Here is a 15,454-nt window from a genome sequence, read left to right on the forward strand (position 1 = left end):
AATTATTCTAACAGAAAACTTACAGAAATATATTTCATACTTTATAAGATGGAACAAAATTATACAAAGAGAAATTAAAAAAAGAAAGATAAAAGCTAAACAACAATTTATGCTCGGGCTTTGAAATATTTTTCACCCGTATATTTACAAACACACACAGATTATATATGTGAATGATATTGCATAAACTAAAGTCTTTCTTCTTCTTTTTTCCCTTGCTTTTCTTTTAATTACTACTTTACATCTAAATAATACAAAACTCTTCATCCTTTTGGTTCCTCCTCTGTCTCGCAATAAAAGACTCGATCTTGTACCGGAGTTCATCATCAGAATCAAATCCATCGGCAGGTCTCTCCGTCTCCGATCTCATCAGTCTTCCACAAGAACTCTTCTTCGAGCCCTCGAGATTCTCTGACCGACTCCTTTCGTAACTCTTCCTTGGGGTTTCCTGTTTTTGGGAAACAATTTGTTTGGGTCTCTTCACAGTTATGTCCTTCTTCTCCGTCTCCTCGCCACTGCTCTGTTTCCCACTGTTCTCAGTCTTTTTAGGTTTCTCTCTCTTATCTTCACTGCTCTGTTTTGCCCTGTTCTCCAACATGCTCTGTTTTGCTCTGCTCTGTCTCTTATCTTTGCTGCTCTGTTTTGCCTTGCTCTCTGTTTCACTCTGTTTTTCTCTGCGTATCATATCTTTCTGTAGAATCTCTTCTCTTCGTGAGCTCTCACGAACAAACTCGTCGTAAAAATCATTGCTGTTTCTCCGTGCATCTGGTTCTTGATTCACAAAGAGACCGCACTTGGCGATGATAGTGATGACTATCGCATTCCCCAAGATGAAAGCAAGGTGACGGTTAATGAGAAAACGCGTGAGACTAGAGTCTTCCAACATGATGACTAGTTGGTAGCAGAGCTTTGCTACTGTAACCATAACTACAGTTATCTCGATCACCCGATAAAACAGATCTAAGAGTATTTGAACCCGCGACTTCTTCACAACAGTCTTCATCTTTTTTGGTTTAGCCTTTTGGTTACTAAGCGAATCCATCTGCGTTGAATTTAAAAACAGTTGAATCAGAAGATCTAACGAAGATATTGTAGAGCAAAAGCGAAACTGATATTCAGTTTACGGTGGAAAGAAAAAACAGAGGAGAGTAAGAGTCTGTTTTTCTCTTTGTTTTTTATTTTATTTTTAGCTTGAGAGAATGTAGCTTTGCAATGTTGAGTATTTATAAGGGATAAAGGGTCATTGGGTGCATTTGCTTTCTTTTTCCGTTCACTAATCTTCTTTTTCAAGTGAATTAGTGTTCTTTTGTTCTTATATGCAAAAAGAGTTAATACATCTTTCACCCTTAGATCTCTTAGAACTAAAAGCCGAGCAAAATCTTAGTCTTGTGTCCTAAACTTTTCATTTTATACCATCGCTTGATTGTCCTTTTAAAATTTATATGTTAAGAATATGAGTTTAGAGATTTACTATTCATAAATTTGACAAATAATCTTTAACATATAATATCTAGATGTTTCAAACTAGTCTTGTTAGAAACATCTATTTTTGTTTTGGTTTTTGCGAACAAGAAACATCTAGTTTGAAACAAGAATTAGCTCTTTCATTAGTTAAAACTTAAAAGTAAGTTATTTGCAAGAACAAATATTGTTTCAGATGATGAGAAGCTAATGATTTTGAGCCTAACAAAGAAATACGAGGATAAGAGTATAACTATGTCATTTTAATAGGTTATTCAAAATTATGGCTCACTGTCTTAGAGTATATCAATCAAACAAGTAACATATTAACTTTGTTATAAAGTACTATTTGATCATGGAAAGTGTGCAGTTCCTAAAGGGTTTGTTAGTTAAAAAGCCATGTCTCACTTGTCAAACAATGTTATACAATCAGTGTTTATAATTATATTATTGAAATTTATGTGTTATGTGATTAACATTTTTGCAGTGAAGGTAAAAAAAAAAATCATTTAACAAGTGAGACATGGCTTTTAACTAACAAAAGTAAATCATATTATAGGTAACAATATGAAATAAATTTGGAAACAAGAAAAAGAATACTACTTGTTAGGAAATGATTGCTAGTAATAGTACCAACTTTGTCAAATTTATTAAATCATTATTATGAGTAGAAAATTTCTGTGTCGACAAATTAATTCTTTATCAAAATTTCTGAATCAACAATCTACATAGATAGATAGATGCAGATTCGATGAATGCTTGTGTATGTCTGTAGGATATTTCTCATTAAATATTAATTAATGATCACATTGTTGGTTATCAGATGGGTAAATAGCTCCATGCACTAATCTTCATTCATTAGTAATTTTTTACTCGACTCATAGAAGCCCACCATTATTTTTATATGTCCAACTAGCTTCTTTAATTTAGTCTAAATAATATCTTAAAATAATGCGTATCACCATATTAATAAACTTTGCTGTAAAAGTTTCTAGGACTTGAATGATTTGTGCCAAATTAAAATACTCCAGGATATAAAATAATACTATCATAATCGCATTGGAAGTTACTGAAATTTATTAAACCTATTTTAATTGTTTGTTCTAGAAACTCATTTTTGGGGGTTCGTAACACAAATCAACCGCATAAATCAAAATTTTCCAAATAGAAATATTAGTAATTAGCGTAAGAACACTTATCTTTTTACATTTTATGATATTTGTTTTTGTCAACTAAAATTTATAAATGACATAATGGAACTATGAAACTTTTTTCTCAACAAAAAAAAAAAACTATACAACTCAACAAAAGTTTGGTTGATGTGATGGTAGATTCTTATTTATAAACAAACTCAAATTTAATGTAGCATTAACTTATGGAATGTCTGCAAAACAATATAATATACTTTAAACAGTAGAAAACTTTAATTTAATGGTATGTAGTTTCTTAAAATTTTCATGTTTTGAAAATGTAATTTTACTGAATACATACCATTCACAACAAAATGTACAAATGATAAAACAAAAAAAATTAATAAATAATTCTTAAACCCATCACCGTTTTATTTTATAACTAGATCAAATAAAACCTTATTCATATATTTAATACTAAATATTTATTCAAATTTATTTACAACTCCTATTAATTTATTTAGCTTATGAGTTTTCTCATTTAAATGTTTTTAATTTATTTTATAATTCAGCTATTTTACTGTTTCGCTATTCAACTTACATATCAATCAAATTATAGTTTAGTTTGAATGCGATAACTTGTACATTTTATAACAATCATAACTTCATTTGTTTGGTTACTAGTTTTTTATCATTGTAAATTACATATACTGGCAACATGTCTAAGAAATCAAATATTGATTTTGATCTAAAAATTTATAGTTATTACAAGATACCGATAAATAAAAATCATTGTTTTGATTTTTGGGAATTTTCTTACAAAATCCATCATGCAGTTATAGTATTATTAATATCCAAAAGTTTATACTATTTCGTTCTTTGACTGTGATCTATCATTGTCCATCACTATTTCTCTTGATATTATATACACAGTAATGATGTAATCTCACAATGAAATGACAAATAAAAGCAAACAAACAAACATGTATATTTTAAGTCATATATTACATATATAGAAGAAACCATGATTTCTTTCTAGGAAAGAAAAAATAAATAAAAGAAACCATTACTTCTTCACTAAGAGATTGAGAGATGGCTTATACTTCTACAACTTTGTTATGTTTCTTTATGTCTTGTCTCTTTCTAAACAAAAGCATGTATATGTGGTTTCATTTCAATCTAATTTTGTTATTGGATACACTTTGAAAAAATAAAAAGCCCCACTTCTTTTTTCTTTAAAGGCATCTTCATAATTGCTCATGAGTGTTACGTGTCATTCGACTGCAATCAACATTATGCAAATTATGAAGTATATTTGTCTACATGTCCTTAGATATTGATCACACTTATCCATAAGTAGTTGACGTCTTACATTGTCAACTGGTTTAGATCCTAATTAATTTTTATAGTTCAAAACTAATTTTTAACCTGAAATTTACACCTAAACTTGACTACACCAACTAACAACCAATATGGTCGGTTAAATTGGAGAAGTGTCTATGGTTTGTTCAAGTATGTCTATGGTTTGTTCAAGTTAGACCGTATTATAAGTATCGCTACGCTCTTGCCACTAAATATCTGACGGTCATGTATTTGAGACTTTCACTATGCTCTGAAAAATTATGTGATCCTTAATTTACATAGATTAGAGTGAAACTGAATAGTTGAATATAGCACTCTTTTTTTGTTAGTCAACTATTGAATACAGCACTATTTACAGCTTGTTGGTCGTGGCGCCTCATCAATATTGTCCTTATGTATGATAAACAGTTTATCTAACTCATTCTTGTGACATGGAACTTTGGACAAAGACACATGAGCTTGTGTCCCTTGGTCAGATATTTCCTTCCCAATGTATATATGAAGGAGGTTTAGGTTTTGAGATTGTTACTAGTTAGACAGAAACGTGCGGACTTAGCTAATATGAATGTTATATTTTCGTGCGGGTTCAATTTGGATGGCCTAGATGTGAAACGGATACTCTCTAGGTCTGGTCGCTAACTGAAAATAACCAAAATCATTCTTGGTTGTTTTATAAGATTCTTAAGATTAAATAGATAAACAGAGAAGATACTTTTTTTAATGGTGGGTCCAATTCATTTAGTCTTCGGTTTAATCTCTCTCTCGACCAACCGTAACGATTTTACCTCTAATGTCCAGTATGGGATTCTAACATGTTTTGACACAGTCAAATTATCAAATTTTACGAGCTTTCCAATTTATTCATTTTAGACATTTATTTCTCATTCAAATCAACTCCATAACATTGAAATGTAAATACACTACTTTAAAGTAGTCACAGTCAAAAATTTCACATTTCTCATTCTACTAAACAATTTGATTGGAAACGTGATTGGAAAGTTGGCCGGAGCTATTTCTAAAATGAATTCCAAAAATTTATAGATATCGTTTTTGAGTTATTTGATTTATGAATTTAATATAATTATCCTTTCAGATTGAAAAATGATTGGACCTTTTGAGGCACACTGAAACTACTTTCTTTGTATGTGGGATAAATTTCTTTTAACTATAATTTGAACTTATTTTAGAGATTGTGGAGCTTTACTGCAAACACCTATACATGTATAGTTGGTGGAATTCTTGTTATATGTTAATTTAACAAATTTGTGTCCCTAGCCAAAAACAAATTTCTATACAAGTTCATTAAAATATTAATCTGACCCCTTTTCTGGTGGCAAATCTTTAAAGACCCAGAATCTAAATTTCATAATTTACATTTGGCTTTAAATATAGCGTGATATATACTTAATTCTCAAGTTGATCATATAGATTACTTTAAATTTTGTATTTATATTTTGCTTGCATTTTATAACATATATTTCCTCCCTCGCATGTGAGTGCATGCTGATTCAGTGTCACTAAGCTGGACTAATTGTTTGTTTGTTTTTTTTTTTACTTAGCTCAAAATTTGTTTTAATCTGTGTAATATATATACCGTAAACGACAAACAGTTTCAAACTTTCAATAAGAGAGAAGACAATCTGTGACACGTTACATTTCTTCGTTTATGCAGAAAGCAATCGTCCATGTAAGTGAAAATTTATTTCCGCTTTTTTTTAATACAAAAAACATTCTTCGTTTAATTCTAAAAAGGAAAATTATGACATTCTTCAAAAAAATCCGACCTGCCGGAATCGAACCAGCGACCTAAAGATTACAGCAACCACTACAGTCTTCCGCTCTACCAACTGAGCTAAGGTCGGTTTGCAAATTATTGCGGTAAACAAATTCATAACATTTACTATATTTGGGCCTATATTATTCTTAACTTATCTATTTAACTAAAGACTTGAAGCCCACCATGGGCCTAGTGAAGTTGCATCTTTTTTTTTTCAGTTAATAAAGTTTCATATCATAAATTATTAAGAATTTTTTTTAATAAAATACAAGGATACACATAAACACGTACGCAATACAAAATGCATTCAATAAGTCATTTTTACTAGGACAAGGTCGGTGAAACTTATAAATGAATTAGTTAAACAAAGTATAAATCATGAAATTTCGTAATAAAAGTGTTTCGTTTTGAACTTAAGAGAGTAATAATTTGTTATTTTTAGCGGAAGGTCTTCTCAAGAAGATTGATCCAAAGCATTCGAAACACATGCTATGCAAGACATTTTACCTTTGTGATTCCGAAACTCTATTTCTTGTTAATATATAAGGCTATATATATTGTTAATTCTCCGAGATTAAAAACACGAATGTCCGATGTTATTTAGACATCCCATTTCTTTATTTTCATGCAATTGGTTCCTTTCAATAAAAGTAAAGTCAGAAATTATTACAAAACAAATTGTTTTTTTTAATGTTTTAAATGACTCAAGAGAATAATGAATTCATTGATAAAAGAGAGATAATATTCAAAACGCAGTATAATATAAATCAGGGTTGACATAAATTCACATTGAATCACAACCACCAACTACTGTTTATCCTCTATATAATCAAGCTCTCTTGGAGTTCTCTCAATTGCCAAAAAAAAGATATATATAAAACAAAGAGTAATTGAGGAATCATGGCCAAGTCTTCTCCTGCATTTCTTGTCTTCCTCTGCCTTTCCATGCTTATCTTGTCAACCCCTGGTGAGTTCTCTAATGACTAATAATAATAATGCAATATCATTACATATTCAGGATATACAAAAGGAATAAACTAACTATATATATTCTGAAAATTGCAGAAGTGGATGCTGTTGCTAAGGTATGCATAAAAGTGTCAACCAAAACGTTGTCAACGAATTGTCAGAAAAACGACTGCGACTGCCACTTTCACAGCCACGCATGCAGCGAATGGGAAGATGGGAGCCATGGAAATTGCAAAACATACCAAATCCAGATCGTTTGCACCTGTTACGTGAAGTGTGCTGATACTTCATCTACGTCAAACGCATATTAATAATGCAACGATAAATCAATTAAGAGAATAAAAAAATATAATCAAGGAGTCGTAGCATGCGGTTTTTATGTATAAGTTCATATATCTGTTTAATTGTATTGAGATCATCTTAAATATGTGCCCCTTGTGTTGCTGATTATGAGGTTATGATTATATATACAATATATGTGATCGTACGTTATTATCCTGTGAAGTATAAAATACTACAATGTGAGTTTTGAATATATATATATATGATTTTGCGCAAATCAATTACTATTATCTCTGTAATCTTTTGAAATAGAAAATAAACTTCAAAGTTATATAACAAAAGTAGACAAGCTTTAACTGATCCATATGAATATAAAAAAACAACGTAAATATATACGTAGCATGTGCGGTGAGATAGCAGTTAGACTATTGGAGTGGCCATAGTGAGAATTCTCCAAAACGAATATTAAATGTGATAATGGAAAAAGCAATGGATGGACCGAGGTCCTAAACCTTTTTGTTAAAAAAAAAAAACAAAAAAACGAAAAAAAAAAAGAAGCAGACAACTAAAATTAGCTTAATTTACTAAAAGAAAAAATGATTTTTATTTTAATTTTCGCTATATATATTTATTTAATTTGGGGGATTTGGACCGAATTCCAAACTAATTCTGAAAGTCTGTTAGAGGCCGAGTGTAGTTTTACCAATAAAGAATGAAATCATATCGTTGAACTAAAATGAATACATTGATTTTATTTTTGCTATGTTTACTTTCGTGTATGTTATTACTAACTGGTGAATGTAGTTAGAATCATGAAGGGATCTAGGAAGATGTTAGAGTCGAGAAAGTCATCTTAGCTAGTGCCAAAGAATTTATGGGGGAAAAGATCCACTTGGTGAGAGGAGAAAGGTACCACCCACGAGGAGAGAAATAAATTAAAAGCCATACAGTACTCACTAATGAACTGAAGTACAATATTGAAAATTGGTGAAACTGAGAAGAAAGACCAGTCATGTTTACCTCAATTTTATGGCTTAAACCATAGAGAAAGAGAGACAATTGCATATGTGAACACATACTTGTACAAGGAAAACAATGTATACGTTAATAAATATCTAAGGATGTTAAAGTTCGTCAAACTAGCGGATACCAATATAAATCATGCAAATTAATTGTTTTGCAACTAAGAAATTAAAACAAGTTCACAAGATTATTGTATAGTCACTTACTTTACTCTAGTTGAGCACTATCATCATAAACGTATGTTGATTACATTAAGAATCCAATCCTCTAATCTGGTTATTTCAAAATATTTATATTCAATCAAAATCGAACAGTTTTTGGGAATCCAACCCCCTTTCATTTTAGCCAATGAGAATCTGCCATATAATAAAATCAATTAAGATAATTTATTAAAATAACATATTTTAAATATTTTTTTAAATAGAAAAAAACTAAATTCTAATTTAGAAATAGTGAACTCAAACATAATAATATTAAAGTTTATGTAGAATTATTTTTAATAAAAATATATTTTTACATAATTATTTGTTTTATTATCAAAATTTTAAATTAAAAAAAAAACTAAACCTTAAATAGGAAATAGTGAATCCAAACATAATATTCAATTTTATTTAAATTTTTTTATAATAAATATAGATATTTTACATAATTATTTGTTTTATTTTTGGAATTTCAAATCCTAATCTCTAACTCTAATCTTTAAATCCTAAATTCTAATCTTTATACTCTAAATCATAATCTATAAACCTTTAAAAATTAAAATAAAAACTAAACCCTAAATTATAATTTTTATATACATTATTTCTTTATATATATATATATATTTTTAATAAATTATTTATTTGAGTATTTAGTCTTTTAATTTTATTTTTGTATTTTTATTTTAAAATAATATTATATGGCAGATTCTCATTGGTTAAAATGAAAAAGGGTGAATGAAAGAATTTATCCCTAGAAATGAACCTAAGAATATTCCATCAACTCAAAATAGGGGGAATGGCTGGAAAACCATCGGAGATTGAAAAATAATCTCGTATGCCACCAACAAAAATTAAATTTATTATTCATTTTCTTTTTAGTGTAAAAAGCGTGGAAAATATTGTATCATCTCCCAAACTTAAAAGATTTACAATAAAACCATGGGAATACCCACCCGACCCGAAGAAAAGAGATTTTACTCGGGTTGAGTCCTGATTTATACTGAAGTAAAAACCTAAAAACTCAATTCCAAAAATTCTCCAAATTCTCGACCATTTCTTCACCGAAATCTTAGTTATTCTCGCCGGAGTCGAAGTTTTCGGCGGAAGCACATAGTTTAGTCTGGGTAGGGGCCGTAATGGCGAAGGTAAAGAAAGGGAAAGGTGGAGTCGTTTACGAATCGACGGAAACCTCCACTAGAGAAAACCTCTCCGAAGCCACCGTTGTAGAAAAGGAAGGAACAACTCCGCCTCCGGAAGTGATGGTGACCGACGCAGCTGGTATTGTTATAGGCGCCGAGGCAGGTCGAGATGGAGATGTCTCGCATGCATTAGAGGAAGATGGAGAGTCAAATTCATCCGAGGGGGTCGGTTCCGAGGAAGCAGATGGGGAAGGAGATGAAGAAGTAGAGATAAAAGAAGACGAAGAAACGGAAGAAGCCGATGACGAATAAGATGAAGAAGATGAAAAACAAGAAGAGGAAGCAGATGATGAAGAAGAGGAAGCCAACGATGAAGGAGATGAGGAGGAGGCAGAGGAAAAAGACGAGGAGGAAGCAGATGATGAAGAAGAGGAGGAAGCAGTGGAAGATGAAGAGGAGGAAGCAGTGGAAGATGAAGAGGAGGACGCAGATGATGAAGGACAGGAAGCGACAGATGGGATTGCGGCAGAAGAGGTAGGCGAGGACATGAACGATGGGGAAGAAGATGATGACCAGGTATGTACTGTATTCATGTACTCTATGGTGTGAAATGACATCCGATCTTGTTTGATTGATCCTGTAGTTTAGTATTTAGGACAACCGGAACAACAGGAACAATAAAACTGTAAATTTGGTCAATTAATATTTAGGACAACAGGGACAACTAATGGTAAATGTATTCGAATTGTAGGATCCCATTTCCTCTAGCTTGCCGATGCAACCTGAGAAGCTTTTCTTTAACCCAACCGAGTTTGGCAAAGCTTGCAAGATAGTTACTAGGTATTCTGTAACGAGTGTTGTTCAGAAGATAGAGGCAATGCCAGAAGAGGCAAAATGGTTTAAAACACACCCTCAATTCAGGCACATATTTCATATGCCCAAAGAGCGGAATCACATGAGTCAAGGTCTGTGGATGCTCCTCCTCTATACTGCTAAAACCGGGAAGGAAAGTGAGTGCTGGTTTGTTGTAAATGGTGTTCCCATCCGTTACTCATTGAGAGAACATGCACTCCTCTGTGGGTTAGACTGCCATGAGTACCCTAGAAAGTATAAGGATTTGGGATGTTGGAGCTTTGTTGAGAGACAGTTTGGAAGGAAGAAGGCAATAACAGTTAAGGATGTGGAAGAGAGGCTTGAGGCAATGGAGACCTCAGAAGATAAGAAAAAGATGGCAGTACTCTTTTTCTTAAGCAAAGTTGTCAAAGCTGGAACTAAGGCGAATGGTAACATAGAGTCCTTTTTGCTTCGAGTTGTGAATGATCTAAGGCTGTGTAAGAAATTTCCTTGGGGCGATACACGTATGATAATTGCATCAAGGAGATACAGCGTGTGATGAGGAAGCTTAGAGGGAGCGTGAAAGCGAAAGGACAATCATGCAGCTTTGGGGGTTTCATAGTTCCTTTAAAGGCATGTGTTATTAATGAGTTTTCAGGTATTTGGTATTGTGATATTGAGTTTTTGGTACTGTGATTTTCTATGTAGATTATGGCGTTCGAATGTATTCCTGAGCTTCGACGGAGATGCCGAGAAGTTGTGCCTGCAAATGGAGACTGTCCACGCATGTGGAAGGGGAAATTTTCTGAGATATGCATGAGAGGGTTTCCTTTGGAGGACATTAATGAGGCGATAGGCAATAGTAGCGAGGTAAGTGTTAGTAGTATAATTTGATGAGCAATATTATTAGATTGAGCTAGGTTGGAAGTAGTAACTAGGGTTTGATTATTTATGACAGGAAATTATTAGCATTTTGAAACCTGACTCTGAGGAAGAAGCGCTCATAGATCGCATAATGGAATGTGGATACGACGAAGGGATAAGGTTTGTTGATCCATTTGTTGAGTCTTGGACTGAGTACCTCACCGTCAAGAAGAAAAAAATATGTTGGAAACAATTGTATGACTTGGAGATTGGTTGTCGAGGTCAGGATCCGGAACATGAACCGGAGCCAGAAGCGTATAAGGGTACAACAGAAGTGGATTTGGAGAAGAGATTAGAGGATATGGAGGAGAGGCTGAAAGCTGTTGAGAAATAATTGAAAGAGAAGATGGAGTTCACTGGAACAGAAGCGGTGATCCCACCATCAGTAGTAGGAGTCCGTTCACTCACACTAGTTCCTACATCTCCACCAGAGTCAGCAGCCATCTTAGCACTATCAGCTGTAGGAGTTGGTTCACCCACAGGAGTTCGTTCACCGACGCCTCAACGAGAATCAGCAGCAATCTCACCAACACCAGCGGCGTCAGCAGCCATCTCACCAACACCAGCGGTGTCAGCAGCCATCTCACCAACACCAGCCCCGTCGACAGGCCCGCCTTTACCACCACCACAAAGACCGAAGAGGCAAGGTGCACCATCCCAGTGGAAGAAACCTCCATTTACAGAAGCAAGAAGACGGACAAAAGGTCAGAATTCTAAGATTGCCGTGGATGAAGGGAAAAAAGCAGAAGAGACGAACCAGGTAGAAACACGGGCTTCGAAGCAAACTAGAAACAAAGAGAACCAGGTGGTGACAAGGGCCTCGAAAAGACAAAAGGTTTAGTTTAGAACTTGCTTGGTAAAGACAAGTTCCATGGTTGGTACTTTTTTGAAACATCTATTTATCGCTTGGTACTTGTCTGAATGTTTGGAGTTGTTTTTTTTTTGGATTTGGATCTTGTGCCTGAATGGAACTTGTGAAAGTATTGTTTTTGTGACTTTTAGTCTTCTTTGGTTTGTTACATGGTTTGGTTTGTATTTGCATCAACCGTTTTAAAATTATAACTTCGGGGACAACATGGTTCAACTAAGACGAAGTGTTTACTAAATAAGAAAGATGGAACAACTAGGTTCAAATGAAAGATGAAAGAGTCTTACATAGAGGAATATAAGATAACTAAGACAACAAACAAGAAGATAAGAAGATAGGACAACTAGGACAACCAAATAAAACAGGAAAAAGCTTCAAGTGTCCTTGTTCTTCAAGGCCTCCTGTAGAGCCTCAATCTTCGATTCCAGCTGGTTTAGCTTTGAGACAATCACATCAAACACAGACTTTATGTCCTCTTGCGTTTCTTTTAGCAAACCAATCTCCTCTTCTATAGCGACATCCCACCACTTCTTGAAGCCACAACTTGGAACCTGAAAGACAGAAAAGCATCGGTTTTGTGCTTGTAATGGTTTAGCGAAATTATAAAGCAGAGTGACATCTTACTTCCGGGAAGTTTTTCTGTCCACAGCAACCGTAAAAGCAGTCGTAGTACTTCCGGCCTCGGTCTAGCGCAGAGTAGTCAATTAGGTTCGGCCACGGAGCAATACGAGGAGGACCGCAGTAGCAAAATTGAGGAATTCTGACCTGCTTAGGACATTCAACAATGGTTCGGACTCCTTTGACTTCCGGACCCCATCTTGTTGTCATGCCGTGATCCTTCTTCGCAAGCTTCGCAAGTGCCTTCTCCATCTCTGAAATTCACAATTACAATCATAAACCCTGATTTCTAAGGAAATCCCCAAATTTTCAATTATTATCATAAACCCTAATTTGAATCCCGAAAACTGAAATGCCAAATCAAGAATTAAAATCGCATATCGGATTACCTTTGTCTTCCAATCGCGAAGAGCTTGGGCTTCCCATCTTTTCCTTATTTTTTTTTTCTCAGTTCGTCACCAATTTGCTCTGGATTTTCTGCGGTTTTCTCTCTTCTGCTTGTGTTAAGTTAAGTCTCGGAAATGAGAAAATGAGAAAATGGGAAAATGTAGATATAGCTAATATAAAATTTGGTGGGGGATTTAAAATTTGAAAATTTTGAAAAATTTGCTTAGTGTAAGAAACATGTGCGCCGTCGATCTTGGATATGAAACACGTGCGCCGTCAATCGATGATGTAGTTGTCCAAAATTTGTTCTTAGTGTACTAATTTCCGCATAGGTGTACTTTGACGAGTTTTTGGTTTTTGTTGTTGTACCATTGCATACCTTACTATTTTGTAGTTGTCCCCGACATGTTTGAGTATTAGTGGTCATTTACAAGGCGTAGATACTATTTGTTTTTGCATAATCATTTCCAAAGTTTTTATTCATGATGAGAAACTTACATTTACCAAATTCATCCTTAAACTAGATGATATTGTTTGATGAGAAAAAAGAAAATGTATAAGGGAATTTTTTTTAGTTTGATTCGTTTTCTTTTACTTTATTATGAGTTTAGAGTTATAAGAAGACTCCAACTGCTTCAAATTTAATGATATATATTATCAAATATTTAGGATATCAAATTTAATGATATTGCTAGTAGTTGAACCACAAGGACCCAGTTGTACCTTGCAAACACAAATAACAAAAGTTGTCTGTAGTCGACCTTGTTGTCCACATAAAAACACAAAGCAAACACTAACACGGAGCAAATACTAAACCCAAAGAACTCAACAGTTGTCCGTAGTAGATCTGGTTGTCCACATAAAAACACCACATTACAAAACTCCAATACAAATAACAATAGTTGTCCATAGTGGACCTGGTTGTCCAAATAAAAACACAAAGCATTACCAAACTCAAAACCTAAGTTGAAGGACCTTCTGCCTGGGGATGTTGAGAAGACCGGAAACAAGCCTCCAAGTCCAAGTGAGGGTCGGCCTTGTTCTTTGTCCTCCGGCGACGTTCTCCGGGCCCTGGTTTCCGCTTTTCTTGATTTCTACCCACTTTTTTCTTGACATCTGGTGGTAAGACGACCAACTCTTTGATGTTGTCAAGAACACTCCAGTCAGTATGATGAGGAACAGGATAAATTGTTCGATAGTATGCCAATGCCCACGTCTCAATCAAGTAATATTTTGAGCACAAGTCATATACTATGATACTCGCTGATCTATCTTCCGTGCTCATCAGTTTCTTCGCTGCGGCTATTGTATGTTCACACGGGAACTTATCTATATCAAACCGCCTGCAGCAACAGCTTTTTGCTATCAAGTTCACCACGTAAGTTTTCCCGTCCAGTCCATTAACGCTGTATTCAAGCTCGTAGCTGTTTAGTTCCGTCACCACTAAAAGAGACGTGATTGCACATCGACTGTGTATTTCATTCTCCACAACAGGCACCACTCTCTTATTATAAAAAGGACCAGCTGAATCCTTCCTGTATCTGTTAAACCATGCAGAAACTTTAGCTACAATCGCATCGATCATATGCAATAAGGCATACTTCCTCGCAGTCACTAAACAACTATTCATAGACTCTGCCGAGTTACTGGTCTCTATGTTGTACTTATCCCCCAAGAAGCACCACCTAGCCCATTTTTCCAGGGTAACACTATTATCAAGATACTCAGCGGCTTTAGGAAACGTAACTCTGAATTCACCATACTCTCTAATGAACTCAGATTGAGTATAGATATGTGCGCAATCTCGGAATTTCTGTGCAACAAAGACTTTATTGACATTACTAACTCTATCTCTCACATTCTGCGAAATATGCCAAATACAATATCCATGATGAGCACTCGGATACACCTCAGAGACTGCCTTGATGATGCTTTGATGTCTATCACTCATAAAGACTAACTCAGGATCATCTGGAACTACAATTTTTCACTTTTCGAAAAACCACCGCCAGCTACGATTATTCTCGCCATCAATCACACCAAACGCAACCGGGTAATTGTGCCGATTAGGGTCCTGAGCTGTCGCAAACACTAACATACCACCATAGGAACCCGAGAGAAAAGTTGCGTCCACTACTAACACTTTCCTCATTACTCTAAAACCTTCAACGCAAGCACCTAAAGCAATGAATAAGTATTTGAACTTCTTCTCTGCAGTCAATTCCACACTTGTTACCGTTCCAAGATTTACCTTCTCCAACATGTGCAAATAAGGATACAACATACTATAGCTATCTTCTGGACTGCCTCGTACATAATTAAATGCGAGTTTCTTCCCCCTCAGGGCAGTGAAATAGGATACATTCATACCAATACGCCCTTGAACAACATTTATGATACTTTTAGGAACTGGGGTGTCGAGGCGACCTGGATACACATCATGCAGAACCGATGCTACCATTTCTGGTGTACCTTTCAAT

The 15,454-nt window shown here is 34.4% G+C and overlaps 4 protein-coding genes and 1 non-coding gene across 5 annotated transcripts; 2 read left to right on the forward strand and 3 right to left on the reverse strand.

The window, feature by feature from the left end:
- Positions 1–19: 19 nt before the first annotated feature.
- On the reverse strand, positions 20–1,224 carry LOC18021883 (nucleolar protein 58). Its single transcript, XM_006404548.2, has one exon. The coding sequence runs from the start codon at positions 1,040–1,042 to the stop codon at positions 245–247; it is 798 nt and encodes a 265-aa protein (XP_006404611.1). The 5' UTR covers positions 1,043–1,224; the 3' UTR covers positions 20–244.
- A 4,507-nt stretch (positions 1,225–5,731) lies between these two features.
- On the reverse strand, positions 5,732–5,815 carry TRNAY-GUA. Its single transcript is given in 2 exon segments — positions 5,732–5,767; positions 5,779–5,815. It is a non-coding gene; the product is annotated as a tRNA-Tyr (tRNA).
- Positions 5,816–6,630: 815 nt separating this feature from the next.
- Positions 6,631–7,010, forward strand: LOC18021884 (putative defensin-like protein 12). Its single transcript, XM_006404549.2, has 2 exons — positions 6,631–6,697; positions 6,796–7,010. The coding sequence occupies exons 1-2, from the start codon at positions 6,631–6,633 to the stop codon at positions 7,008–7,010; spliced, it is 282 nt and encodes a 93-aa protein (XP_006404612.1).
- Positions 7,011–9,889: 2,879 nt separating this feature from the next.
- Positions 9,890–10,736, forward strand: LOC112088174 (uncharacterized protein At3g43530-like). The gene is made up of 2 exons (XM_024158453.1): positions 9,890–9,919; positions 10,095–10,736. The coding sequence occupies exons 1-2, from the start codon at positions 9,890–9,892 to the stop codon at positions 10,734–10,736; spliced, it is 672 nt and encodes a 223-aa protein (XP_024014221.1).
- Positions 10,737–13,935: 3,199 nt separating this feature from the next.
- On the reverse strand, positions 13,936–14,925 carry LOC112088175. The gene has a single exon (XM_024158454.1). The coding sequence runs from the start codon at positions 14,923–14,925 to the stop codon at positions 13,936–13,938; it is 990 nt and encodes a 329-aa protein (XP_024014222.1).
- Between the last annotated feature and the right edge of the window lie 529 nt (positions 14,926–15,454).

This window comes from Eutrema salsugineum, unplaced genomic scaffold (genome assembly GCF_000478725.1).
Source record: "Eutrema salsugineum unplaced genomic scaffold, Eutsalg1_0 scaffold_15, whole genome shotgun sequence".
Classification (NCBI taxonomy): domain Eukaryota; kingdom Viridiplantae; phylum Streptophyta; class Magnoliopsida; order Brassicales; family Brassicaceae; genus Eutrema; species Eutrema salsugineum.